At 41.6% G+C, this 22,006-nt stretch overlaps 1 protein-coding gene and 1 pseudogene across 2 annotated transcripts in view; one reads left to right on the forward strand and one right to left on the reverse strand.

Annotated features, from left to right (window-relative positions):
• Positions 1-4,914: 4,914 nt before the first annotated feature.
• Positions 4,915-22,006, reverse strand: part of LOC103262463 (ras-related protein Rab-8B) — a 39,810-nt gene continuing 22,718 nt past the window's right edge. The window contains exons 4-9 of the mRNA XM_021713377.1: positions 20,641-20,701; positions 15,149-15,226; positions 13,593-13,682; positions 12,019-12,084; positions 8,974-9,024; positions 4,915-7,857 (exon numbers count right to left, since the gene is read on the reverse strand). Coding sequence (XP_021569052.1) covers positions 7,765-7,857; positions 8,974-9,024; positions 12,019-12,084; positions 13,593-13,682; positions 15,149-15,226; positions 20,641-20,701 — 439 coding nt within the window. The 3' untranslated portion in view covers positions 4,915-7,764. The remainder of the gene's footprint in view (positions 7,858-8,973; positions 9,025-12,018; positions 12,085-13,592; positions 13,683-15,148; positions 15,227-20,640; positions 20,702-22,006) is intronic.
• LOC110595809 lies at positions 17,873-18,392 on the forward strand (annotated as a pseudogene). Its single transcript, XR_002482081.1, has one exon. The product of XR_002482081.1 is annotated as a peptidyl-prolyl cis-trans isomerase A pseudogene (transcript).

Below are 22,006 nucleotides of genomic sequence, written 5' to 3' on the forward strand. Positions count from 1 at the left end.
TGCCTGTAATTCCATCTACTTGGAAGGCTGAGGCAGAAGGATCGCCGGAGCCCAGCAGGTCGAGGCTGTGGTGGCTGGGAGCAGCCACTTCACTCCAGTCTGGGTGACAGAGTGAGACTCCAACTCAAAAAAAAACTCAAAACAAACAAACAAACAAACAAACAAGCAAAACAAAATTACAGTCACAGTTCTCACCCTTCAGGAGCATAGAGTCCATCTAGAAGAGGAGGAAAGTGAACAGCTAACTTGAGGCCAGTGCTGTGAGTGGCACTTTGAGCACACACAGGATGCTTCTAACCAGGAACAGATTGTGGCTGAAATCTTGCCAAAGAAAGGTTTGAAAGGTAAGTTGGAAAAGTGTTGAAAGTGTTGAAAGATGAGTGGAAGCTTGCTAGGTAGAGGCAAGAAGTCAGCAGAGGGAGTAACATTAGCCAAGGAATAAGAAGACATGATGTGTTTGTGGAACTGCAGTCACTAATGAGGCTCAAAGGAAGGGTGTGAGCTAAGGCGTGATGAGAAAGAAAGCTGGAGAGGAAGTTGTGAGGATGGCCAAGGACTCTGTTGGGCGAAAGAGCTGAGGTGTTATCCCAAGGTTAGGAAGTACCATGTAAGCATGACATATGGCAGGGACAGGACACGATGTTAGTTTTAAAACTGTGTCAGCACAGAAGGAAAACGAGGTTAGAGACTGGGAGAGTGGTTAGAAGAGGTAACAGTGATCTGGGTAAGAGCTGAAGGCACCTCCACAAAAACCGTGGCAGTAACAACAGACAAGGGGATGGGCTAGAAAGAGGTGGGGCCTCTGAGACTTAGGGGCTAACGGTGGGCTCCTGGTAGACAATGGTGGTTTTATAATGAGGGAGAGAGCTCAGGACACCCTCACCCCCGGGACTGGGGTTGCTGGGGAGAGGAAACACACAGAGTTGAGTTTGAGTTCCAGCTATGTTGTGTTTGATGCACTGTGGTAGATAGATCCAAGGGGAGACAGATGCCTAGCAGGCAAGTAACTCTGAAGTCTGGTCTTCTGGAAAGAGGTTTGGGCTAGAGATACACATTTGTTTTTTATTTTTTTATTACATGTTGTTTTTATTTGAGTCAGTCTCATTTTGTTGCCCAGGCTGGAGTGCAGGGGCATGATCAAGGCTCATACAGCCTCAACTTCCTGGGGTCAAGTGATCCTCCTGCATTAGCCTTCCAAAGAGCTGGGATTACAGGCGTGAGCCACTGTGCTTGGTACATACGTGAAAGCTGCATTCCCTTCCTATTGCTGCTGTGCTAAATTGCCACGCACTTGGTGGCTAGAAGGCTCCCATGTTTCTTCTCTTGTAGTTCTGGAGGTTTTAAGTACAAAGTAAGTCTTACAGAGTGAAACTCGGTGTCAGAGCAGGCAGGTTCCTTCTGGGAACCTCAGAGGAAGTTCGTTTTCCATGCCTTCTCCAGATCCTGGAGGCTGCCATCATCCCTGGCTCACAGTCCTGTGTTGCACCCCATTTTCTCCTCTGCTTCCGTGATCACAGCACTTTCTTCTCATTCTTAGGTCCCTCTCATAAGAAGGACCCTTGGGGTTACTTTGGGCCCACCTGGATCACCCAGGATAATCTCCCTATCCCATGCTCTTTAACTCGATCCCATCTGCAAAGTCCCTTTTGCCGTATAAGGTAAAATTCACGACTGGGCTCGGTGGCTCAGCCTGTAATCCCAGCACTTTGGGAGGCCAAGGCAAGTGGATTCCCTGAGCCTGTGGGTTTGAGACCAGCCTGGGCAACTTGGTGAGACCTCGTCTCTACAACAAAATAGAATAAAAACTAGCCAGGCGTGGTAGCGCGCACCTGTAGTTCAGGCTGCTTGGAAGGCTGAGGCAGAAGGATCGCTGGAGCCCAGCAGGTCGATGCTTGGGTGGCCGTGAGCGTGCCACTGCACCCCAGCCTGGGCGAAGGAGTGAGACTCCGACTCAAAAAAGAAAAAAAAAAAATCACAGGTTCCAGGGACATCCTGGAGGGAAGGAGTATTATTCAGCCTTACCACGGAAGTTATGAGCATTTAAAGAGCCACAAAGGCTGGGTGCGGTGGCTCACACATGTAGTCCCAGTTACTCAGGAGGCTCAGGCAGAAGGATCCCTTGAGCCCAGGAGGTCGAGGCTGCGGTGAGCAGTGATCTCGTCACTGTCCTCCAGTCTGGGCGACAGAGTGAGACTTAGCTCTAAAGTAAATGAGTCATGAAAAAGGATGAAACTAAGCCGAGAGAAGAGAACATTTCTGGGGCATAGGAGCGATATACTGGTCAATGCCGCCCACAAGTTAGCTAAGATCGGAAATGAACATTGTTCACTGCCTTGGCAACTAGGCTGTGCACCATGTCACTGAAGGGTGGGAGTGAAGTGATGCAAGCAGAAGGTTAGGGCGTACAAGGAGAGTGAAAGAGTGATGACAGTCACTCTAAGCACCTCGTTGAAAAAGGAAGAAGGAACCTTTTCCCAAGAACAGTAGGGCAGAGGGCCACAGGGCCAAAGGGCGGGCCAAGGATGCTCATGCTGAGGGCAAAGGGCTAAGACAGGACGAGAGCTTAAAGATAAAGAGCTGAGAATTCCCTGAAAAGCAGGATGGGTCGGGGTTAGGGGATGAATCCAGGGAAGAGATAGAGAGCAGAGGCTGGTGTGGAAGAATGCCTCTGTGCCAGGAAGACAGAGGTGAGGCCGGTGAGGCCAAAGCTGGATTGGAGGCTGGGAGGAAGAGGAGGCCAAGGTGGCTTGAGGCTGATGCTTGAGGTGGCAGGAGGTGAAAGATCTGTTTATGAAGAGAGGAAAGAGGCAGGAAGCTTGGGAAGGAGAGGTTTGAAATTGTTGCGGAATGAACGGGAAAGGTTGAGACTGGCACAGGCACCAGCAAAGTGGGAGAGCATCGACAGGACTGGGATCATCACTGTGTGATTCCCGAGTGAAAAGAAACAACGGACACGAATTTGGCAAGGACTAAGACAGGAAGGACGATCGACTGAAGGCTATAGGTTCTGGCCAGGTTCACACTGAATCCCAGCACTTGAGAGGCCAAGGCAGGAGGATTACTTGAGGCCAGGAGTTCCAGAACAGCCTAGGCAACATGTGAGACCTCATCTCCACAAAATGTAAAAAAGAAAAATTAGCCAGGCATGGTTGCTCATGCCTGTGATTCTAGCTACTCGGGAGGTGGAGGTGGGAGGATTGCTTGACCCCAGGAGTTCAAGGCTGCAGTGAGCCATGATTGTGCCACTGCACTCCAGCCTGGGTGACAGAGCAAGACCCCGTCTCTGTAAATAAATAATTTTTTTTAAAAAAGGCTACAGATTCTACATCAGAATAACCTCAATGTATTCTGAGCTAAGTATGAGCAGGGTATCCATCCATTTTTCTAAGTCTTAAACAACTTTGGGTCAGATATTTTGTGAAAATAGCTCAAGTCTACCATGGTTTGAATCATGCAACTATCAAAACTGCAGAAACATATTGAAAATATGCAGTCCATTTCAGAGAGTCATGAATATTTTCATTATGCAGTTTTTATTTTAGATGGACATTATTGTAAAAAAAAAGAATTCACCTGGAATAAAATCCATTAAACACACACACACACACACACACACACACACACACACACACACACACACACACACACGCATAGCATCAGTACACAGTTAATGAATTGGCCTAAAGAAGATTAACCACATGACAGGTCCACTTATCTGCAGGAACTTTTCACATTAAGAAACTGGAGCAAAAATAAAATATGTTTAAACATACACAGTAGGATAATCTATGAAAAAACTAAATATTTTGTTAGGAATATGATTTTCACCAAGTGGTTTATGGTATTTGCATTAAAGGAACTGCAGTGTCAGCTGCAAACAAACAAAATAAAACCCATTTATACGGCCATAGGAATGAACTATAATAATTAAATTCACGTAAAAAAGGGAAGAAAGTAAAACAAAAAGTTCCATTAGCTCTTGGCAACAAGAAATGCAATTGGATATGGCACGCACATCTCAAGAAATGAAGCAAAATCTGAAAATAACCCTAAATAATTGCTTAATTTTTATTTCTGTATATTTTATTTAGATTATTTCATGGTGAACATGATACCATTAATTTTATTAGTCTGAAAAAGACTGACTCTACTCTAAAATTGTGCTAGAATTTGAAATTTTATTAGCATATCATGTCCCTCTATGTCAAGGGATTTCATTTTTAGACATTCGTTTCCACCCACCCCCGGCCCCGTTTGGATGTAACAAGGAGACTGGAATGTCTTTTCTGTCAAAAAAAATTTTCTAAAAATCTTGATTGCAGAAATGAGTGTTTAAAATTAAGTAAACCAACATAATGAAATACAGTTTTAAAAATTTAAGCTTAGAAGCTCATATTTAAAGATTAAGAACTAAATTTGTAAAGGAATCTAAGTCATAAACTTGAAAAGAATGTCTGCTTACATGTATCACTTACTGATCACAGGGTAACTCTATAAGCCTTATTATACAGACTCTCAGCATTCAGAACCTGCAAAATGGAGTTATAATCTCTTACTTAGAAACTTCTGCAAAAACGTATTGCACAGCTAAATTTATTAATGGAGACAGGGAGACGATACTTTTTTATGCTACTGGATATGACATGTATGCTCTATTCTAAACTAAGATGTCCACTACCTTTCCCAATGATCTCTTCAGTTCAAAACAAAACATATAATCTAAGTTTTGTTAGATGCTTAAAGGCTGGCTCACTTTTTTTTTAAACCAGATATTAGAATACTAGTTAGCTAAATGAGGTATAATTTAGAAATAGTCCTTCAAAGTAAAGAGTACAGTCTTCTGAAAATTTTTAACAAAGACCACACAAAATGTTCATGTAAATAGTAAGAAATTCTGCTGCATCTACTAACTGATGCCCAGGTAGATTATTTTATTATAATCTGTCTGAAGTAAAATATAGCTAAAATAAGTTCCCAGTGAAACATTTTACAATCAACTGGTTTACATGCTACCTAGTTACAGCACATTTTCACTGTCTGATGCCCCTCAGACTTTATTTGAAAAGGTCTAGTCCAATCATTGTCAAAAATTAGCACATTGATAATAAAGTGCAGCCACTGAACCACTAATACTGCTGCAAAAATCTTCATGTACCTTATTCATAAGACCACAAAAATGTTCACAAAAAACTAGATTTCTTCAGTTTCAGCAGGGAACAGACAACTATCTGTCACTAAATTCATCTACAAATAGAAAAAATAATGCACTATATGTACATTATTAAGCAAAGTGGAATATTTATTGGGTCATTTTACCATGCAGAAAGTGAATTTCCTATGGTCTTAGCTCAATTTATATACAATTTAGCAAAGCTAAATGTAAGAAAATAGCAAGGACAATTTATTTCTATATAACAGAGCATATACTCCCAATTTGCTGCTACTTCAAAGAGCACTTTTAAGACTCATTTAATATTTACAGGCTCTTTCAAAGAGAAGTTCATGGAGACTAGTTATTAACCCATAGAAGACAAAAGAAGAAAGAAGAAATAGAACAAAAGCAAAGCATTCTGTTAAAAAATAAAAGCTAACCACATAATATGTCAGTTTTGGTTTGCAGACAACCCCTGAGATATAAACCAAAGTGTTAAGACACCAAATAGTCAGAGGTAAATTGCTAAGAGGATTACATTCATACATGGTGTCATGGCACTTGCCTTTTAGAGATACTTTGTTACCATCCAGAAAACTTAACTGCTCGGATTGTTTTCCAGAAAATTAGTGAATACAAGATGTTTCTAAGAAATTATTTTTTCTTTTAGAAAATGTATCTAACTTGAAGATAGCAGAATTACAATCAACTTTCAATCACAAAACTACTGATTATAGTGGGACAGCAATGGGTGACTTTGAAGCCTACTATAGGTAATTACAAAAAGAAAATTAAGGAGGCTGAAATATGTCAACAGTAAGTTAAGTGTATGCATCAAAAGCAGCTCTGGTATATTTGTAGCTGCTAAATTGTATCTAAGTTTTCAAAGTGGAAAGGTTGGTCCACGCACTCTAACAACCTAATCTAATTTCAAGTGGAATCCTCTGTGGTAGTGAGCAATTCATTGCCACGTCCATCTCCTGTTCTTAACTATTGATCATGCCAGTAGCTTTTGAAGCAAAATAGGCACGCCTGGAAAAGTCATTCTGAACACAATTCACTTTCCTAATCACCTCTGATTATCCCCACCCTTCTGTGTTACGACTCTGAAGGCTGGAATAACTGCAATGACAGTGATCTGAATTTGGCACATAAGTTAACATTAAATATCATTTTTTCTTCTATGATGGTCTCATCAACAAGGTATACCAGTACCAGTGTTTGGTGAGAAAGGCAACTAAACTTTTGGTTGGTCTTAGTACAAAGTTGTCTAGAACTTCATGACACAAATAACTAGACTAAGTTCTGTAACAATGAACCTAAACAGATGGATCTGGATTCTACACATTCAACAACAGCTGTTTTAAAACTTAAAGCTTGCTCACGTTTTCTCTAATGAAAAGGCAAGACTTTTCCTAGAGGCTGCACTAGGTCTAAGTACTTTTATTTTTAACCCCCCCAACAAAAACAGGACCAAAAATCATTATTTTCATCATTACCTAGAGCTATCTCAATTAAATTTATATCAATAAGCTCATCTTTCTCTCTATAGGTAAGCTTTCTGCAAACTGAAATCTAAATCTAACCTTTGTTAGCTTTTGCAGACAGGGATTATGGTAGGAATTGGGTACTGAGACTACGTCAGCAAGCTAAGGGGTGAACCTAGGAAAAAATATATTACATATCTTTATGTGACAGAACTACAGTTGTATGCCTAAATGAAACCCTTAATGGTCTATCTCTCTGCCAATGTCAAATTTCAACTAAAAAAGTTCACAAATAGAGACAGACAACAATGTTCAAGTATGTTATTAGTTTTAGGTAACTGAATAATGACAGTAAGTCAAACATGGAAAATATGAGCAAAAGAAAACCCCAGGAAAAGTGAGATTATGGTGATTTTCAAATGCAGATTAGGCAGAGGTAATTTCAAAAGTGATTCAGTTAGCTAACCAGATTCACTGGTGAAAAGTTCAGAAATGAGACAATGCTCTGAACAATCTGAAAAAGGAAACTGTGGCTTCTGATGAACAGGTGGGCATTTTAATACATTTTCAAAATGAATTTAGTGATTCTTATTTAAGAAAACACACATCTAAGCCCTTACGTAAATGCTCCCAATGCAGAAACATTTGGCCATGTGAACCAAACAGTCTTCATTTTAGTATATTAATCTGAGCATATTAACCTCTGCTCTAAATGTTCTGCTCTCTTTCAACACCCCCAAACGTACAAATTTGTTTCGAACTTCATGACACAAAAGTGTGCAAACGTGAGTCTGAGACTGTGCTGTAATCGGGAAAGGCTAACACTGATGTGCAAAGTGAAAAAGAAAGATAGCAGCTTCTGCGGCAGGCAATAAAACAAAGAAAAAACAAGTTAGGTCCTGCATGTGTCTCCACGTCATCGCTTCCATGTTTGAAAGGAGGAGCCTGTTCTTCTGCTAGGCCGTGAGGCTGGAATCCACTCGGCATTCTGTGTTGAGAGGTCTAAGTTCAGCGGTGCTCTCAGCAGCAGCCCGGGCAGTGTGACTCTGAGGCTGGGTGACCTGTGCTTTCAGAGAAGCAGGAAAGGGCCCACTAGGTGTGCTGCAGTCTCTCGGGAAGAGTTCATCAAAGTAGTGAGCAACGGAAGAAACTGGTCTTCTTTGATCGGTTTTCTGTTATTTTCACTGGTCCACCTGCCCCTGCCGAATTGCTGTCATTCTAAAAAGTAAAAGATAAAGTTGCCAAGGAAGTAAAAGTTTCACGGTTTGACCTCAGTTACTGAAAAAATAAAAAGAACAAACCCACCACGTGTAATGTGTATTCACTAGAGTGTTTTATTAGAAAGGGAACTAGTTAGGGACCAATGCTGTCTTTTTCTTTGGAAATGGTGGCTCTAAAAGAGAAAAATGCCCTCAGGATAGCATTTTTTGTATGAATCACATATTACATAGGAAGCTCTGGTTTCCAGTTCAAAGAAATTATAACCAATGGAATGTAAAATTTCAGAGGTAATGATGGAAACAATGTTAAGACACTGGCCTAGACAGTTCTGTTCGAGGCTAAAAAGTTGGTAGTATAAGGTATACAAGTATGTTCAGGACTCGGGTTAGAACACGCTTTCAAGGCAGTCCTAATGACTCATCACTGGGAGAGTTTTGAATTTAAGCAAACTTTAGCAACTTCAAGGTTACAGTTATATACATTAAACATCAGCCACATGAAAACTACACCAGATAACTTTATGGCAAAAATCTAAGTTGTGTCATTATTATGTTCATTATTCTTTTTTTGTTTTTGTTTTTGTTTTTTTTTTTTGAGTTGGAGTCTCACTCTGTCGCCCAGACTGGAGTGCAGTGGCCGCTCCCGGCCACCGCAACCTCGCCTGCTGGGCTCCAGCGATCCTTCCGCCTCAGCCTTCCAAGTAGCTGGAATTACAGGCATGTGCTACCACGCCCGGCTGATTTTTTGATTTATTGTAGAGATGAGGTCTCACTGCCCAGGCGGGTCTCGAACCCGCGGGCTCAGGCAATCCACTCACCTCAGCCTCCCAAAGGCGCGGGATTACAGGCTGAGCCACCGAGCCCGGCTATGTTCATTATTCTTATCAAAATTCAGCTAAAGACCTTATAGAGCCAAATGAAAGAACTGAGACAAATGCAGTTCAGAAATAAGGATCCTAAACAAACAGAAATACGAATCAGAGTTCACCCAAAGGAGTACCCGAGTCAGGAAAAAAATGAGTTTAATGTGGCTATGTTATAATCAGGCCTATCTTTTTAATCAAATGCCAAAAAGAAACCCACAATGGAAATAAAAATTAGAAGTGATACAAACCATTTTTCTGTTGAGTTTTGTCATTATATCTCGTGCAAGTGTAAAAAATGCCTATAAGTAAAACAAAAATTTTCATTACTATATCATTAGGTATATATAGGTTTCTTTCTTTTTTCAAGAGACAGAGTCTTGCTATATTGCTGAGGCTGGACTCCAACTCCTGGGCTCAAGCAATTCTCCTGTCTCAGACTCCTGAGTAGATGGGACCATAGGTACAAGTCACCACACCTGGCTTATTTTAAAATAGAAATATAGATTTTTTTCATTTTTTCATCAAAATGTGTCACTTTAAAGTTTTAAATTGAGAAAATAACATAATTATAATCATAGTCTGCACATGTGCTGCATGTTTCTTTCAATTATATCATAAACATTTTCTGGTGTTATCAAACTGTCATTCATTCATCAAATATTTCCTTCATGCAATATCTGTCACAATATAACACATGTTGAGTTCTGAGTAGCTTCCTCAGTCCACCCAGAATAGTCCATACCACATTCAGAGAACAGAGCAGAGAGGAGGTCTAGGAGATACTGAACATCTTCTTAATGAGTGAATGAATGATTCTGTATTACCCTATAAGCTCTAAAATCTGCCTTCAGAAAAATCTCTGCTTTTTATTTCTGACCCCCTCTTTCAATTGCTCTCACTCTTGTACCTGAGTATGCATAATCTTCTGTTTTTTTTTTTTGAGTCAGAGTCTCACTCTGTCACCTAGGCTAGATTGCAGTGGCATGCTCATGGCCACCTCAGTATCGACCTGCTGGGCTCAGGTGATCCTTCTGCCTCAGCCTTCTGAGTAGTTGGAATCACAGGCATGCGCTACCATGCCTGGCCAATTTTTTTGGTATATTGTAGAGCGGCGGTCTCACCAAGTTGCCCAGGCTGGTCTCGAACCCCTGGGCTCAGGCAATCCTCTCACCTCAGCCTCCCAAAGTGCTGGGATTACAAGCTTGAGTCACCACACCAGGCTATCTTCTGTGTCTTAATGTTCCAAAATTCCCACAGTTCCCAGACCTCAGTTAAATTCCCCACTGTGAAATCAGTTCAGATGGATGCAGGACAAATCTAATGAATCTCAGTGATACTCTCTCCACAGAATCTCTTGATATAAACCAAATACTTTTTAAACCTATCATCACTTTCTTTTCTTTTTTTTTTTTTTTCTTTTGAGTTGGAGTCTCACTCTGTTGCCCAGACTGGAGTGCAGTGGCTGCTCCTGGCCACCGCAGCCTTAACCTGCTGGGCTCTGGTGATCCTTCCGCCTCAGCCTTCCAAGTAGCTGGAACTACAGGCGTGCGCTACCACGCCCGGCTAATTTTTAATTTATTGTAGAGCTGAGGTCTCACCAAGTTGTCCAGGAGGGTCTCGAACTTGCGGGCTCAGGCAATTCACTCACCTCAGCCTCCCAAAGGCATGGGATTACAGGCTGAGCCATTGAGCCCAGCTCTTTTGTTTCTAAAGAGCCAAGAACTGTCTTCAGTTGTCTCCATGTTAAACCCACTGTTATGCCAGCTTCTTTGTTCCCAACCATGCCTAATCCCCAAAAAACTGTTAAGGAAAAAAGTGATTTCCCATCCAGTCAAATGGAAATAAGATGGTAACTACTCTTATTACTGATTGTCAGTGTCTCACTGTCACACTAGTCATTGTGAGTCGAAGTGTCTAAATAAGCCCATCTCAATCTTTTTTTTTTTTTTTTGAGTTGGAGTCTCACTGTCACCCAGACTGGAGTGCAGTGGCATGCTCCCGAACACCAGAGCCTTGAACTGCTGGGCTCCGGCGACCCTTCCGCCTCAGCCTTTCAAGTAGTTGGAACTACAGGTGCATGCTACCACGCCCGGTTCATTTTTTATTTATTATAGAGACGAGGTCTCACCAAGTTGCCCGGGCGGGTCTCGAACCCGCGGGCTCAGGCAATTCACTCACCTTGGCCTCCCAAAGTGCTGGGATTACAGGCTGAGCCACCGAGCCCGGTCTATGCCAGCATTTATTACTGCCTTTTTGATAAAAGCCATTTTAACCGGGGTGTTGGTTGCATCTCTCTGATGATGCATAATGTTGAACATGTTTTCATATACCTGTTGGGTATTTACATGTCTTCTTTGGTGAAATGTCTATTCAGATCTTTTGCCCATTTTTAAAATGAATTATTTCTGATGGAGGGAAATCCTTTTGTGGCAAGCAGAGTGAAGCATTTTTCTGCTTATCTACCTTGTGTAAATAAATCAGTAGAGGCTTCCTGTTTCCTTACACTCGTTAGCCAACTTCAAAATATGTTATTTTAAACAAAAGCAAAGTTCTGATTGGTGTTTACTGGCTAATGAAGTTATTTAAGTTTTTATTTTTGCTGTCATGTTATGATGAATAGTAAGTAACCTAAGAAATTAAATGTTTACAAGGTCATCAGCATTATTAAATGAATTACATATATTAATACGTATTACATGTATTATTTTTATGATCAGTTGAAGAAATGCTTTCTTAAAAAGGGAATATCATCAACAATTCTGTCCTTGGTGAAGGAAACCTACTCTTAGAAGACTTTAGATGATTTGGTTTTCCTCAACAGCTAACTTAATGAAAATTGATTAAAGCTACCCTCTAATAAACACACTTGCTTATTTCTACTAAATGCCATTGTGTTACAATGTATTTTGCTTAATCCACTTCAAGTGTGAACACTAAGGGACTCTGTCCAATCAACTAACAGTTTAGTTTGCTCTTGAGAGAATACAGACATGAAATTAATTCTTCTAGACCCAAATTCCCAGTTTCTGAAACAAAGGGTACAACTGAATTTCAATATTCTGCTCCATGAATCTCAGCTGAGCAACCTAATATCACCCATATGGAAGTCGGGTGCTAGAAATTTAACAACCAGAGTCCACATGCAAGTTAGAAGCACAAAATGCACAAAGTAGAGGGTGGACGACAAAAGGTATTCACTAGGTCAGAAAATACCAAGGCTTTGGGAGCTGCTGGAACACGGCCCTCAGCACGAGTGACGTTCCTTAACAAGTCACCACACATTCTCTTCTTACCTCTTCTACATTTGTACTGGATTTTGCACTCGTCTCCAAGAATTTAATCCCGTAGTCAATTGCTAGCTGAAAGGTAAAAGAAACATTCAAATTTAGCGAAAGGTGCTTGGACATAGAAAGCATTTATATTTTTTTAGGTTTTTCAAAGTCTCAAAGGTAAGGGATCTACTTCAGAACTCCTGCGGTTCTCATATCCCTTTGCTTTCTTCTACTGTATATGGAGTCTAATAATTTAACCTAATCATCATAAGAAACACTGTACAACTTCCATTTAAAACACAATTTAAGTCTTTTTCTTTTTTCTACTAGAAGTTCTCTAATATACTTACAAGAAAAACTGTAAGTTCCCACCTCTACCAGTAACTTGGGATTCACTCACTCCTTTTTTTTTTTGAGTCAGAGTCTCACTGTCGCCCAGGCTGGAGTGCAGTGACTCGCTCCTGGCCACCACAGCCTCCATCTGCTGGGCTCAGGTGATTCCTCCGCCTCAGCCTTCCAAGAGGCTGGAACTACAGGTGTGTGCCACCATGCCTGGCTAATTTTTCTTGATTTATTGTAGTGAGAGGTCTCACCAAGTTGCCCAGGCTGGTCTTGAACCCCTGGGCTCAGAAAATCCTCTCGCCTCGGCCTCCCAAAGTGCTGGGATTGTAGGCTTGAGCCACCGTGCCTGGCCCACTTACCCCTTTTATCTGCTCAAAAAGTACAATTCTCCAACAGTTCCTATACTGACTTGTAATTACTTTTAATAAATTGATCCATAAAGGAAAAAAAGCTTAAATACTGAGGTATCCATTGCTTTGATTTCTATTTATTGAAACAAATTATAAAATCTTCCACATTTCCATCTACCCCCAAAGAGTTCCAAGTTCATTTAGAACACTAAAACTCAGTGAATGTTTTTAGGGGAAGAAGTCTGCAGTCAGACTGAAAAGCAAACTGTATTTTGCATATATAATTTTTTAAAAGGCAAAAGTACAACTCTAAGACATAAAAGTGAAGCCTCCAGATCAACTTAGAAAATGCCACAGAAGTATGTCAACAAAATAAACTCTTTTGCTTTACAAGACACATAATAAAGATATGCCTATATAAATGACATCCATAGCTTGATCAGTTACAAGGAGTTTACCCATAGCAACCGAAAGCTAATGTGTAGTAAAATATTCTTAGGGAAAAAAAGAATTGAAAAATGATCGCTGCTGAAACTTCACTTATCTTATAACTTTTTTCCAAAAAAAATGAATTAACTTCAAAAGTGGGTATTTTCACACAGATCTGGAAGAAATAGCCTGAATTATAAACTGCAGGAGTCGTAGAAAGGACCAATTTGAATCTCCCAGAAAACATTAGCAAATTCTTTAGGAATGAGTCATGACCACACAGCATGCGGAGCTGGATCTCGAATACTAATTCACATCATTCAAGTATGGATTACATCTCTTTGTTGTTGATGTCCCATTTTAAAGGATTAAAACATAGATATTTCAAACTTAAATCAATAACTAAATAACACTAAAAAAATACATGCTTAATGTGAGCAGAGTCCAACCTTTATCCATTCAGTTCAAATTTACCTTCTCTCCTCTTTCTTTTGACACTTGTCTTTTGTCATTCATATCGCATTTGTTTCCCAGGATCATTCTTTCAACATCTGAAGAGGCATGCTGCAGGGAGAAAATGGTATGCTACAAAAACAGCCTGAGAAAAATCCGCTTTTCAATAGGCAAATCCTAACCTGTCAGAAACACATCCGTGACTTTAATAAAAAGACAAATAATCTTTCACTCAACACAAGGCCTGATTCAGAGAAAAGTTTAAGGATGGGAGGAGGGGTAGAGCTGCAGCATAAGCCTCCCCGAGCCTGTGTAAACCTTTTTCAGTCATTCTCACGTCTTTTTTCACACATGAATAGACACAAATTTTGTCATTGGCTACCTAATGACAAAACTCCAAATATTTGTTTGAGTGACCCAGAGTAGAAAGTATTCTGGATTCTGAACTATTTTAAATATAAATTCAGATTTCTTTCTGAAACACAAAGACATAAAATCCTAATACCAGTTATCCTGGAATTACAACAAATTTCAATTATCTAAGACAAAAATGTTAGAAAGGAAAAAGTTGCCAAAGTAAAGATACATTTTTGCTAGTCAAACAGCATAATAGATAGAATCCAGGAATCGGATAACTAGATGCTTTAATCCTGGCTTTCCTTTTGTGTGTGTGCGTGCGTGCGTGCGTGCGTGTGTGTGTGTGTGTCAGGGTCTCACTCTGTCGCCCAGGCTAAAATGCAGTGGCACAATCACAGCTCACTACAGCCTTGACCTCCTGGGCTCAGGCGATCCTTCCGCCATAGCCTCCCGAGTAGCTGGGAACAAAGGTGAGTGCCAACATGCCCAGATAATTTTTTTTTTGGTAGAGACAAGGTCTCGCTATGCTGCCCAGGCTAGTCTCAAACTCCTGGGCTCAAGTGATCCTCCCATTTTGGCTTCCCAGTGTGCTAGAATTATAGGCGTGGGCCACTGCTCATGATCGGCTTTTTTTTTTTTTTTTTGAGTTGGAGTCTCACTCTGTCGCCCAGGCTGGAGTGCAGTGGCAGACTCACCGCCACCACAGTAGAGACCAGCTGGACTTACACGATCCTTCCACCTCAGCCTTCCAAGTAGCCGGAACTACAGGTGCATGCTCCCACGCCCGGCTTATTTTTTGATTTATTGAAGAGATGAGGTCTTGGGAAGTTGCCCAGGCTGGTCTCAAACCTGTGGGCTCAGGCAATCCTCTCACCTCGGCCTCCCAAAGTGCTGGGATTACAGGTTTGAGCCACCGTGCCCAGCCAGCCAGCTTTCCTTTTTAAAGGCTTTATGAGCACAGGCAAGTCACTTCTTTCTGGTCTTCAGTCCTTCAGGCGTAAAATGGGGACTCAAATTATTTCCCAAATCTGGCCCGAACTTAAAATTCTGTGAAAAAAGGGCTCCCCTGTTTGCGTGCAGTCGCTGACAGGCAGCACCAGAGATCTAGTCCTTCACTGACGCCCTGAGAGAGGGCCCAACCTGCCATGTCCCGCTTGCCAGCTGCCTCTCAGCACCCAGCACTGCTCCTCTCCAGGACCATCACTCTCCTCTGTACATACCTCTTCAATGTTTCTTATCCAGTTTTTAATATTGTCAAAGGATTTTTCATTTGTGATGTCATAGACCAGCATAATTCCCTACAGGAGGAAAAAAAAAGATCATTATCTAGTATGGTACTGAGTGACCCAGTGGAGAAGATATTCTAGATTCTGAGTTATTTAAAATAGAAATGCACATAGGTTGATATAAACATTTATTTATATTTAAAGTTGTATAACGTCAAGGTACTCCTATCCTCCAGAAGACTTTTTGTCTTTACAAAGGGGCTCGTAAGACATTTGAAAAATAGAGGAACATAAATAAATCTTCTACTGTCTCACCATGTAAATAAATAAAAACTTTGTTAACCTTTCCACTGTTAACCTGTAATGAATAAGTTATTGTGGTAATGGTGATATACCCTTTCTACCTGACCTAATGTGATAACAATCGGCACCACTTGGAGCTGAAAGAGTGTTTAAGTCAGAACAGAGATACCATTGAGAGTAAGGGGTAATCACTTCCACTGTGCACTTGTCTATTCTGAGTTGAAACTGTCTTGCTTTCTACTCCTCTACGAAGACTGAGATAGCATTGCTTTAAAATTATTTCTTTTTATATATAGGCTGATCAAAATATCACTGTTTATCTAAGGAACCCACAGACACTTAGAATATAATGCATTTGTTATACTGGTTTAATAAAAAGGCATTGTTGTCACATTTTTAAGGACCCCATATCTGATATTTCTAAAATGTTTACCTTCCCAAATGTTTGAACTAAAACTTGTATACTAACTGTTCCAAAGTCTATATTCCCAGACTACACTTCTGTACTAAGTGCTAGATACACTCACCTGTCCATCTATTCACCACATATTTAGTGAGCATCTACTGTGTGCCTGGTACTATACCATGTGCGACCAACAATGAACAAGACAGACAATGTCCATTCCTCCCATTGGATGGCTAGCAAAGAAAACAATGAACCAATAATCATACATTAATTATAATTTAACAAATGCTCTAATGAAGCACGAGGAACTCTGAGCACATGTGCTAGGGATGTAGTCTAGTGTTCAGGAAGGCTTCCAAGAGGACATGACCTTAAAGTCAAAGCCTCAGGACTGACCAGACTTCAACAAGGCAAAGGGGTTAGGACGGAGTGAATCCTGGCAAATAGCAGAAACATTAGAAACACCTTGCTGTCATCGAAGGCTCAGAGCCCAGTGAGTGAAAGAAAGTCAGCTTGGCAAGGGGGCGCAGTACCCTTGCACAGTAATGGGACAAGGATACAAGATGAGGCTGGGGAGCAAAGCCGGGGGCCTGATGTGCTTTAGAGTCCACCGTCCGGACGGTGGCTGCGAGTTGTCCCTGCAGCTGCTGCAAACCCAACTGACCAAAACATGAGACTGTCTGTTGCCTCCATCTCTTCTACTCTGTTTGTATCACCATTCTGGTAAAGGGCAAATAACCCAGCAGCCAGCCCAAGCAAACAGCAGGAGCTACCTTCCCTTCCACAGCCATCAGTCACTGAGTCCCGCAGACCTAACGACCTCAGTATCCCAGAACCTGACCCTCTCATGGCTTACTCAGAGTCTCATTCATTTATCTTTCCTGGATTACTGCCACAATCGTGACTGGCCTCCCTGTTTGCATTCGAAACCTCCTCTGACCCACTGTCCACAGGGGTACGAGAGCTACCACCTCACTGCTCAAAATCCTTTAGTACCTCTCCACTGCATTATGATTAAATTACAACTCCTTAGTATGAAAGGCAGAGTCCTTCCGGGTCTGGCCTCCAACTTTGTAAGTAAATATAAAATATAAATGTAAATAAACATAAATCATATAAAACACACACATACACATAGGCCAAAGAATACCAGAAATGAAACACTAACAGAGAGTCTGTCTCAGAGTGGTGAGATTTTAGATGATTTCTGGCAATTTTCAAAGTTCTCCACACTATCTGTATCCTTTGTGCAATGAGAAAAAAAATATGATTGGTCAAATGGCAAACAACATTCTCCTCTATCCTCCCTCTTCTCAGCCTCAAATATAAATGTTTCATTTTGGCTGTATACTATAAAGGAGATTCGACAGTGTCTCTCAATGCAAATTATTTTATTTATTTATTTATTTGAGTTGGAGTCTCACTCTGTCACCCAGACTGGAGTGCAGTGTGGCCGCTCCCGGCCACGGCAGCCTCGACCTGCTGGGCTCCGGCGATCCTTCTGCCTCAGCCTTCCAAGTAGCTGGAACTACAGGCGCGCGCTACCACGCCAAGCTAATTTTTGATTCTTATTGTAGAGGTGAGGTCTCGCCAGGTTGCCCAGGCGGGTCTCGCACCCGCGGGCTCAGGCAATCCACTCACCTCAGCCTCCCAAGGCGCGGGATTACAGGCTGAGCCACCGAGCCCGGCTAATAATTTTATTTGAAAAAAATCAAAATGGAGACCTGTGCACTTAAAAAATGGCTACAAATGTAAATTTTGTTTTGTATACTTAATCGAGATACAAAAATTCAAGTGGATTCTGCATAATTCCTGATTCAAAGTGTTTGGCTGCCTACAATATTGAAATTAACCAAATAATGGCGTAGCTCTCCTATTCTGTATGAACAACCTTCATCATTTACGTGACCTTTTGTCCTAGTTTCCCTTCACTTGTTAGCACAGTGTGGTTTTAAGAGTACAAATCTGGCTTTGCAGATATCGCTGCCTTGAGCCTTTTCCCATCAGCCATGGTCAACCCCACTGTATTCTTCAATATCGCCGTTGACGGCGAGCCCTTGGGCCACGTCTCCTTCGAGCTGTTTGCAGACAAAGTTCCAAGGACAGCAGAAAACTTTCATGCTCTGAGCACTGGAGAGAAAGGATTTGGTTATAAGGGTTCCTGCTTTCACAGACTTATTCCAGGGTTTATGTGCCAGGGTGGTGACTTTACACACCATAATAGCATTGGCGGCAAGTCCATCTGTGGGGAGAAATTTGATGATGAGAACTTCATCTTGAAGCATACAGGTCCTGGCATCTTATCCATGGCAAATGCTGGACCCAACACAAATGGTTCCCAGTTTTTCATCTGCACTACTAAGACTGAATGGTTGGATAGCAAGCATGTGGTTTTTGGCAAGGTAAAAGAGGGCATGAATGTTGTGTAAGCCATGGAGGGCTTTGGGTCCAAGAATGGCAAGACCAGCAAGAAGATCACCATTGCTGACTATGGACAACTCTAAGAAATTTGACTTGTTTTCTCTTAAACGACCAGATCATTCCTTCTGTAGCCCCTTCATCCCATTTGCTCGCAGTATCCCTATAATCTTTGTGCTCTCGCTACAATTCTTTGGGTTCCATATTTTCCTTATTCCCTTCCACGTCTAGTTGGATTGCAGAGAAATAAAAACTGAATAACAAACAAAAAAAAAAAGAGTGCAAATCTGAAGTCAGAGGCTGCACCTCTGAAGGCTTGGGCTCCACCACGTACTAACTGGGAGACCTTGGAGATGTGATTTTACCCCTGGTCCCCACTTCCTCATTTGCGGAATGAGGACAATACCTCTTCCACACTAGACTGGTTTTGAGGATCTACTGAGATACTATTTATAAACTTCACCAAGAGCCTGGGACATAGCTTGGACTCAATAAATGGCAGCTATTATTAATTTATATCTTAGGTCTCAATAGCAGAAATCATGTGATTATTTCCTATGTTTTCAAGTTAACTGATATTATGAACCAGTTAGAGATACAAATTCAAGGCGGGGCATGGTGGTTCAAGCCTATAATCCCACTACTTTGAGAGGCCGAGGCGAGAGGATTGTCTGAGCCCACGGGTTTGAGACCAGCCTGGGCAATGTGGTCAGACCCCGTCTCTACAATAAATAAAAAAATTAGCTGGGTGTGGTAGTGTGCCTACAGTTCTGGCTGCTTGGAAGGCTGAGGCAGAAGGATCACCTGAGCCCAGCAGGTTGAGGCTGCGGTGGCCAGGAGCATGCCACTGCACTCCAGCCTAGGTGACATAGTGAGACTCCAACTCAAAAAAAAAAAAAAAAAAAAAGAAATACAAATTCAAGTATGTCAGTTAAAACTTTATATAGCTAGTAAATACCTACAATAGGAATAGTTTCCTACGAATTCAGAAGACAGTATTAGTCTATGAGAAATTTAATAATGTAATGATATGATCCTGTTTTTCCCTAAAGCTTGACTGTCCATTGGGATCACTTCTATGCCTATGAATGTTGCTGATGTGTGTGTGAAACAGACTGAAGAATTCTGCCATGGTGGCAGACTCTAGCACAGTGCTTGTTGACATGATGACCTTTCACAATCTTAAAAGTATTATAGGGTGGAGTGTAGAGAATGCATACATATTAAAGGGTTAGTGGTACGCTACAGCTTTCAAAGGAAATCCCTAATCTTTTTGTGGGAATGAATTACTAGTGATGCTCAAATACTGGAGAGTGAGTGGCAGTGAGAGAGGAAGGAAGGGCAGCATAAAGTGAGAGTATCTGTGGATGTAGGTCACATTTTCCGGGAGGCAAGGGGACAGTTATCATTTCTTCAGTTCTGCTACCCTAGCAGCACACCCAGGAGTACAAGAGTCTTTTATGCAAGGAGTTGAATGTGACGGCAGCTGAAACCCTAAATAACCTACCAGGTTGGGCTTCATGATCCCAATGGTTCATTCTTCAAAGACTGTTTGAGCATGCTGGACTTCATCATAATTCAAGGCTCCAACTTGTGTTTAGCTTAGGCCTAATCACCAGAGATGAAGCCCTGATCTGGGCCCAGCATTCTAGGCACGGTCAAGATAACTCTGCTTCCACGCTGCTGTATTCATTACTGTACTCCCAGCACCACATAGGACCTACCCAGAGCCAACAAGCAAGACAAATCCACTGTATAGATGATGCATCTTAGGATGGAAAATAACCAAAAGATGAAGCTATGATCATAAGGATAAGGCTAGGTAGGGATGCTGCAAAGAAGGACTAAGTGGCCAAGATTCACCGGATTCTAAGTCTTAAAGAGTCTCAGATCATTCAGCTACCATCTGGCCAGCTGGCAGAATGCTGGTCAAGGAGATGCCTGAGGGTGAGCCATCAGCAGTGGATGTTGCCAAGGTGGTGAGAGATGGGGAATGGCGGGGGCAGGGCTGAGGGACAAGAGAGTACAAGAAATGAATACTTAGTCACAATACTTCCGGTTTGTGAAGACTGCCACAAGGTATTCACAAAAGTTAAAATCATGGAAATATGCAATCACCTCAGAATGTGTAGAGGAGTTCTAGAACATCTACAAGGGAATCACTGGATTACTGTTTTGAAGACCACTGGCAAGGTATATGGTTACTAACCACAAAAAATCCTTTAAAAGTCTTGTTTTCACATCAAAAAATCCATTTTTCCTCCTTGTGCTAGATTCCATCTTGAGTTCAGTAATCTTGGCAAATAAATAAGCATGGTTTACTCCCACTTGAGGAGTTGCAAAGCCAACACACACTCACCATGGCACCTCTATAGTACGCCGTCGTGATTGTTCGGAATCTTTCCTGACCCGCGGTGTCCCTAAAATGTGAAACAGAGGAGACTGGTTTTAAAAGTCATCTCAGCACCACTGAGAGACCCCAAGCTGTAGGAGAGACCCCAAGCTGGTCTGCTCATGGTACAGTGGTCACAGGGAAAGGAGAATCAGACACAAAAGGAGCCCACAGTGCATTTGTGAGCTGGAAGCACTGGTAGCCACGGGAACCTGCCAGGAGCTTACAATGACTTGGGTGAAAAACCTGGACCTTGATGATAAAAGTAGTAACAGGAAAATACATAGGCCGTGCTAGGAGCTGGCATGCTATATTAGTCGAACACATGTGGGTGGGAATAGGGAATGGTTCTAAAGTCTTAGACGCCCAGAGATGGTTATAATCCTTTTTATAAGTGCTCAGTGATTAAGGCATTTTGCTTTCTTGACTGAACATCTTATTTCTGTACAAAGCAAGCAATTGAGCTGGACTTACTACTGTGTGCATTCTGCTCAGCAAAGCACAATAAAATGGACCTCCTCAAGAACCTTTTCAGCAACTGAACCCATGATTCCAGGAGAACCTGGAGTTAAACACATAATTCTTGACAGTTTCCAAAGACTTTTAAGCATGAACAATACCTTAAAATTACATACATTTTCATATACTCTTGCTTTTAGCTGATGACATACCATTAAAAAACATTTTTAAAAATACAAGTTTTTAAGTACAATTATAGAAGCAATCCTATAAAGGAAGTCACATTTCCTTGCTATTTGAGAAAGTCAGTATTCTCATATTTGTCACTTATGACCAGAAGTAATTCACTCCCTGTGCTACAAAGACAAACTAAGCTGTAAAATTTAACTACAGGAGAGAAAGAAGCATTTGTGGAAATATATTTGAAAGCTAGTACACACCAAACCCTATCAAAGGATTAAAGCCCAAGGGAAATACAGTAGATTAAAAACAACACATACTTTAACATTTATGTACACTGCACAAAATGCTTTCACTGCACTCACATGAAGCCCATCACAACCCAGTGTAGGGGGTGTTACCAGCATCCTTGTTCTGCGGATGAGAAAACGGGCTCAGAGGGGCAGTAACCCCAGCTCTGCCACTAAAAGCTCATAGCCCTGCAGGAGACAAACATCCTCGGTCTTGGCTGCTCAGTGTAGGGCCAGGCCTCACACAAAGCCATCTTATCCTGGCATTCTCTCACTGATCACGATTAGATATACGGGGCACTTGTCTGGTACACAGCAAACAGATCATGGGGAAAACAGAAGCCACGCACCTTTGAGCAGACTAACCATATTTTCTTGACTCAAACACACTGCTGACCTAAGAC

This window comes from Carlito syrichta, unplaced genomic scaffold (genome assembly GCF_000164805.1).
Source record: "Carlito syrichta isolate Samal-C Ts95f unplaced genomic scaffold, Tarsius_syrichta-2.0.1 Scaffold304512, whole genome shotgun sequence".
Classification (NCBI taxonomy): Eukaryota; Metazoa; Chordata; class Mammalia; order Primates; family Tarsiidae; genus Carlito; species Carlito syrichta.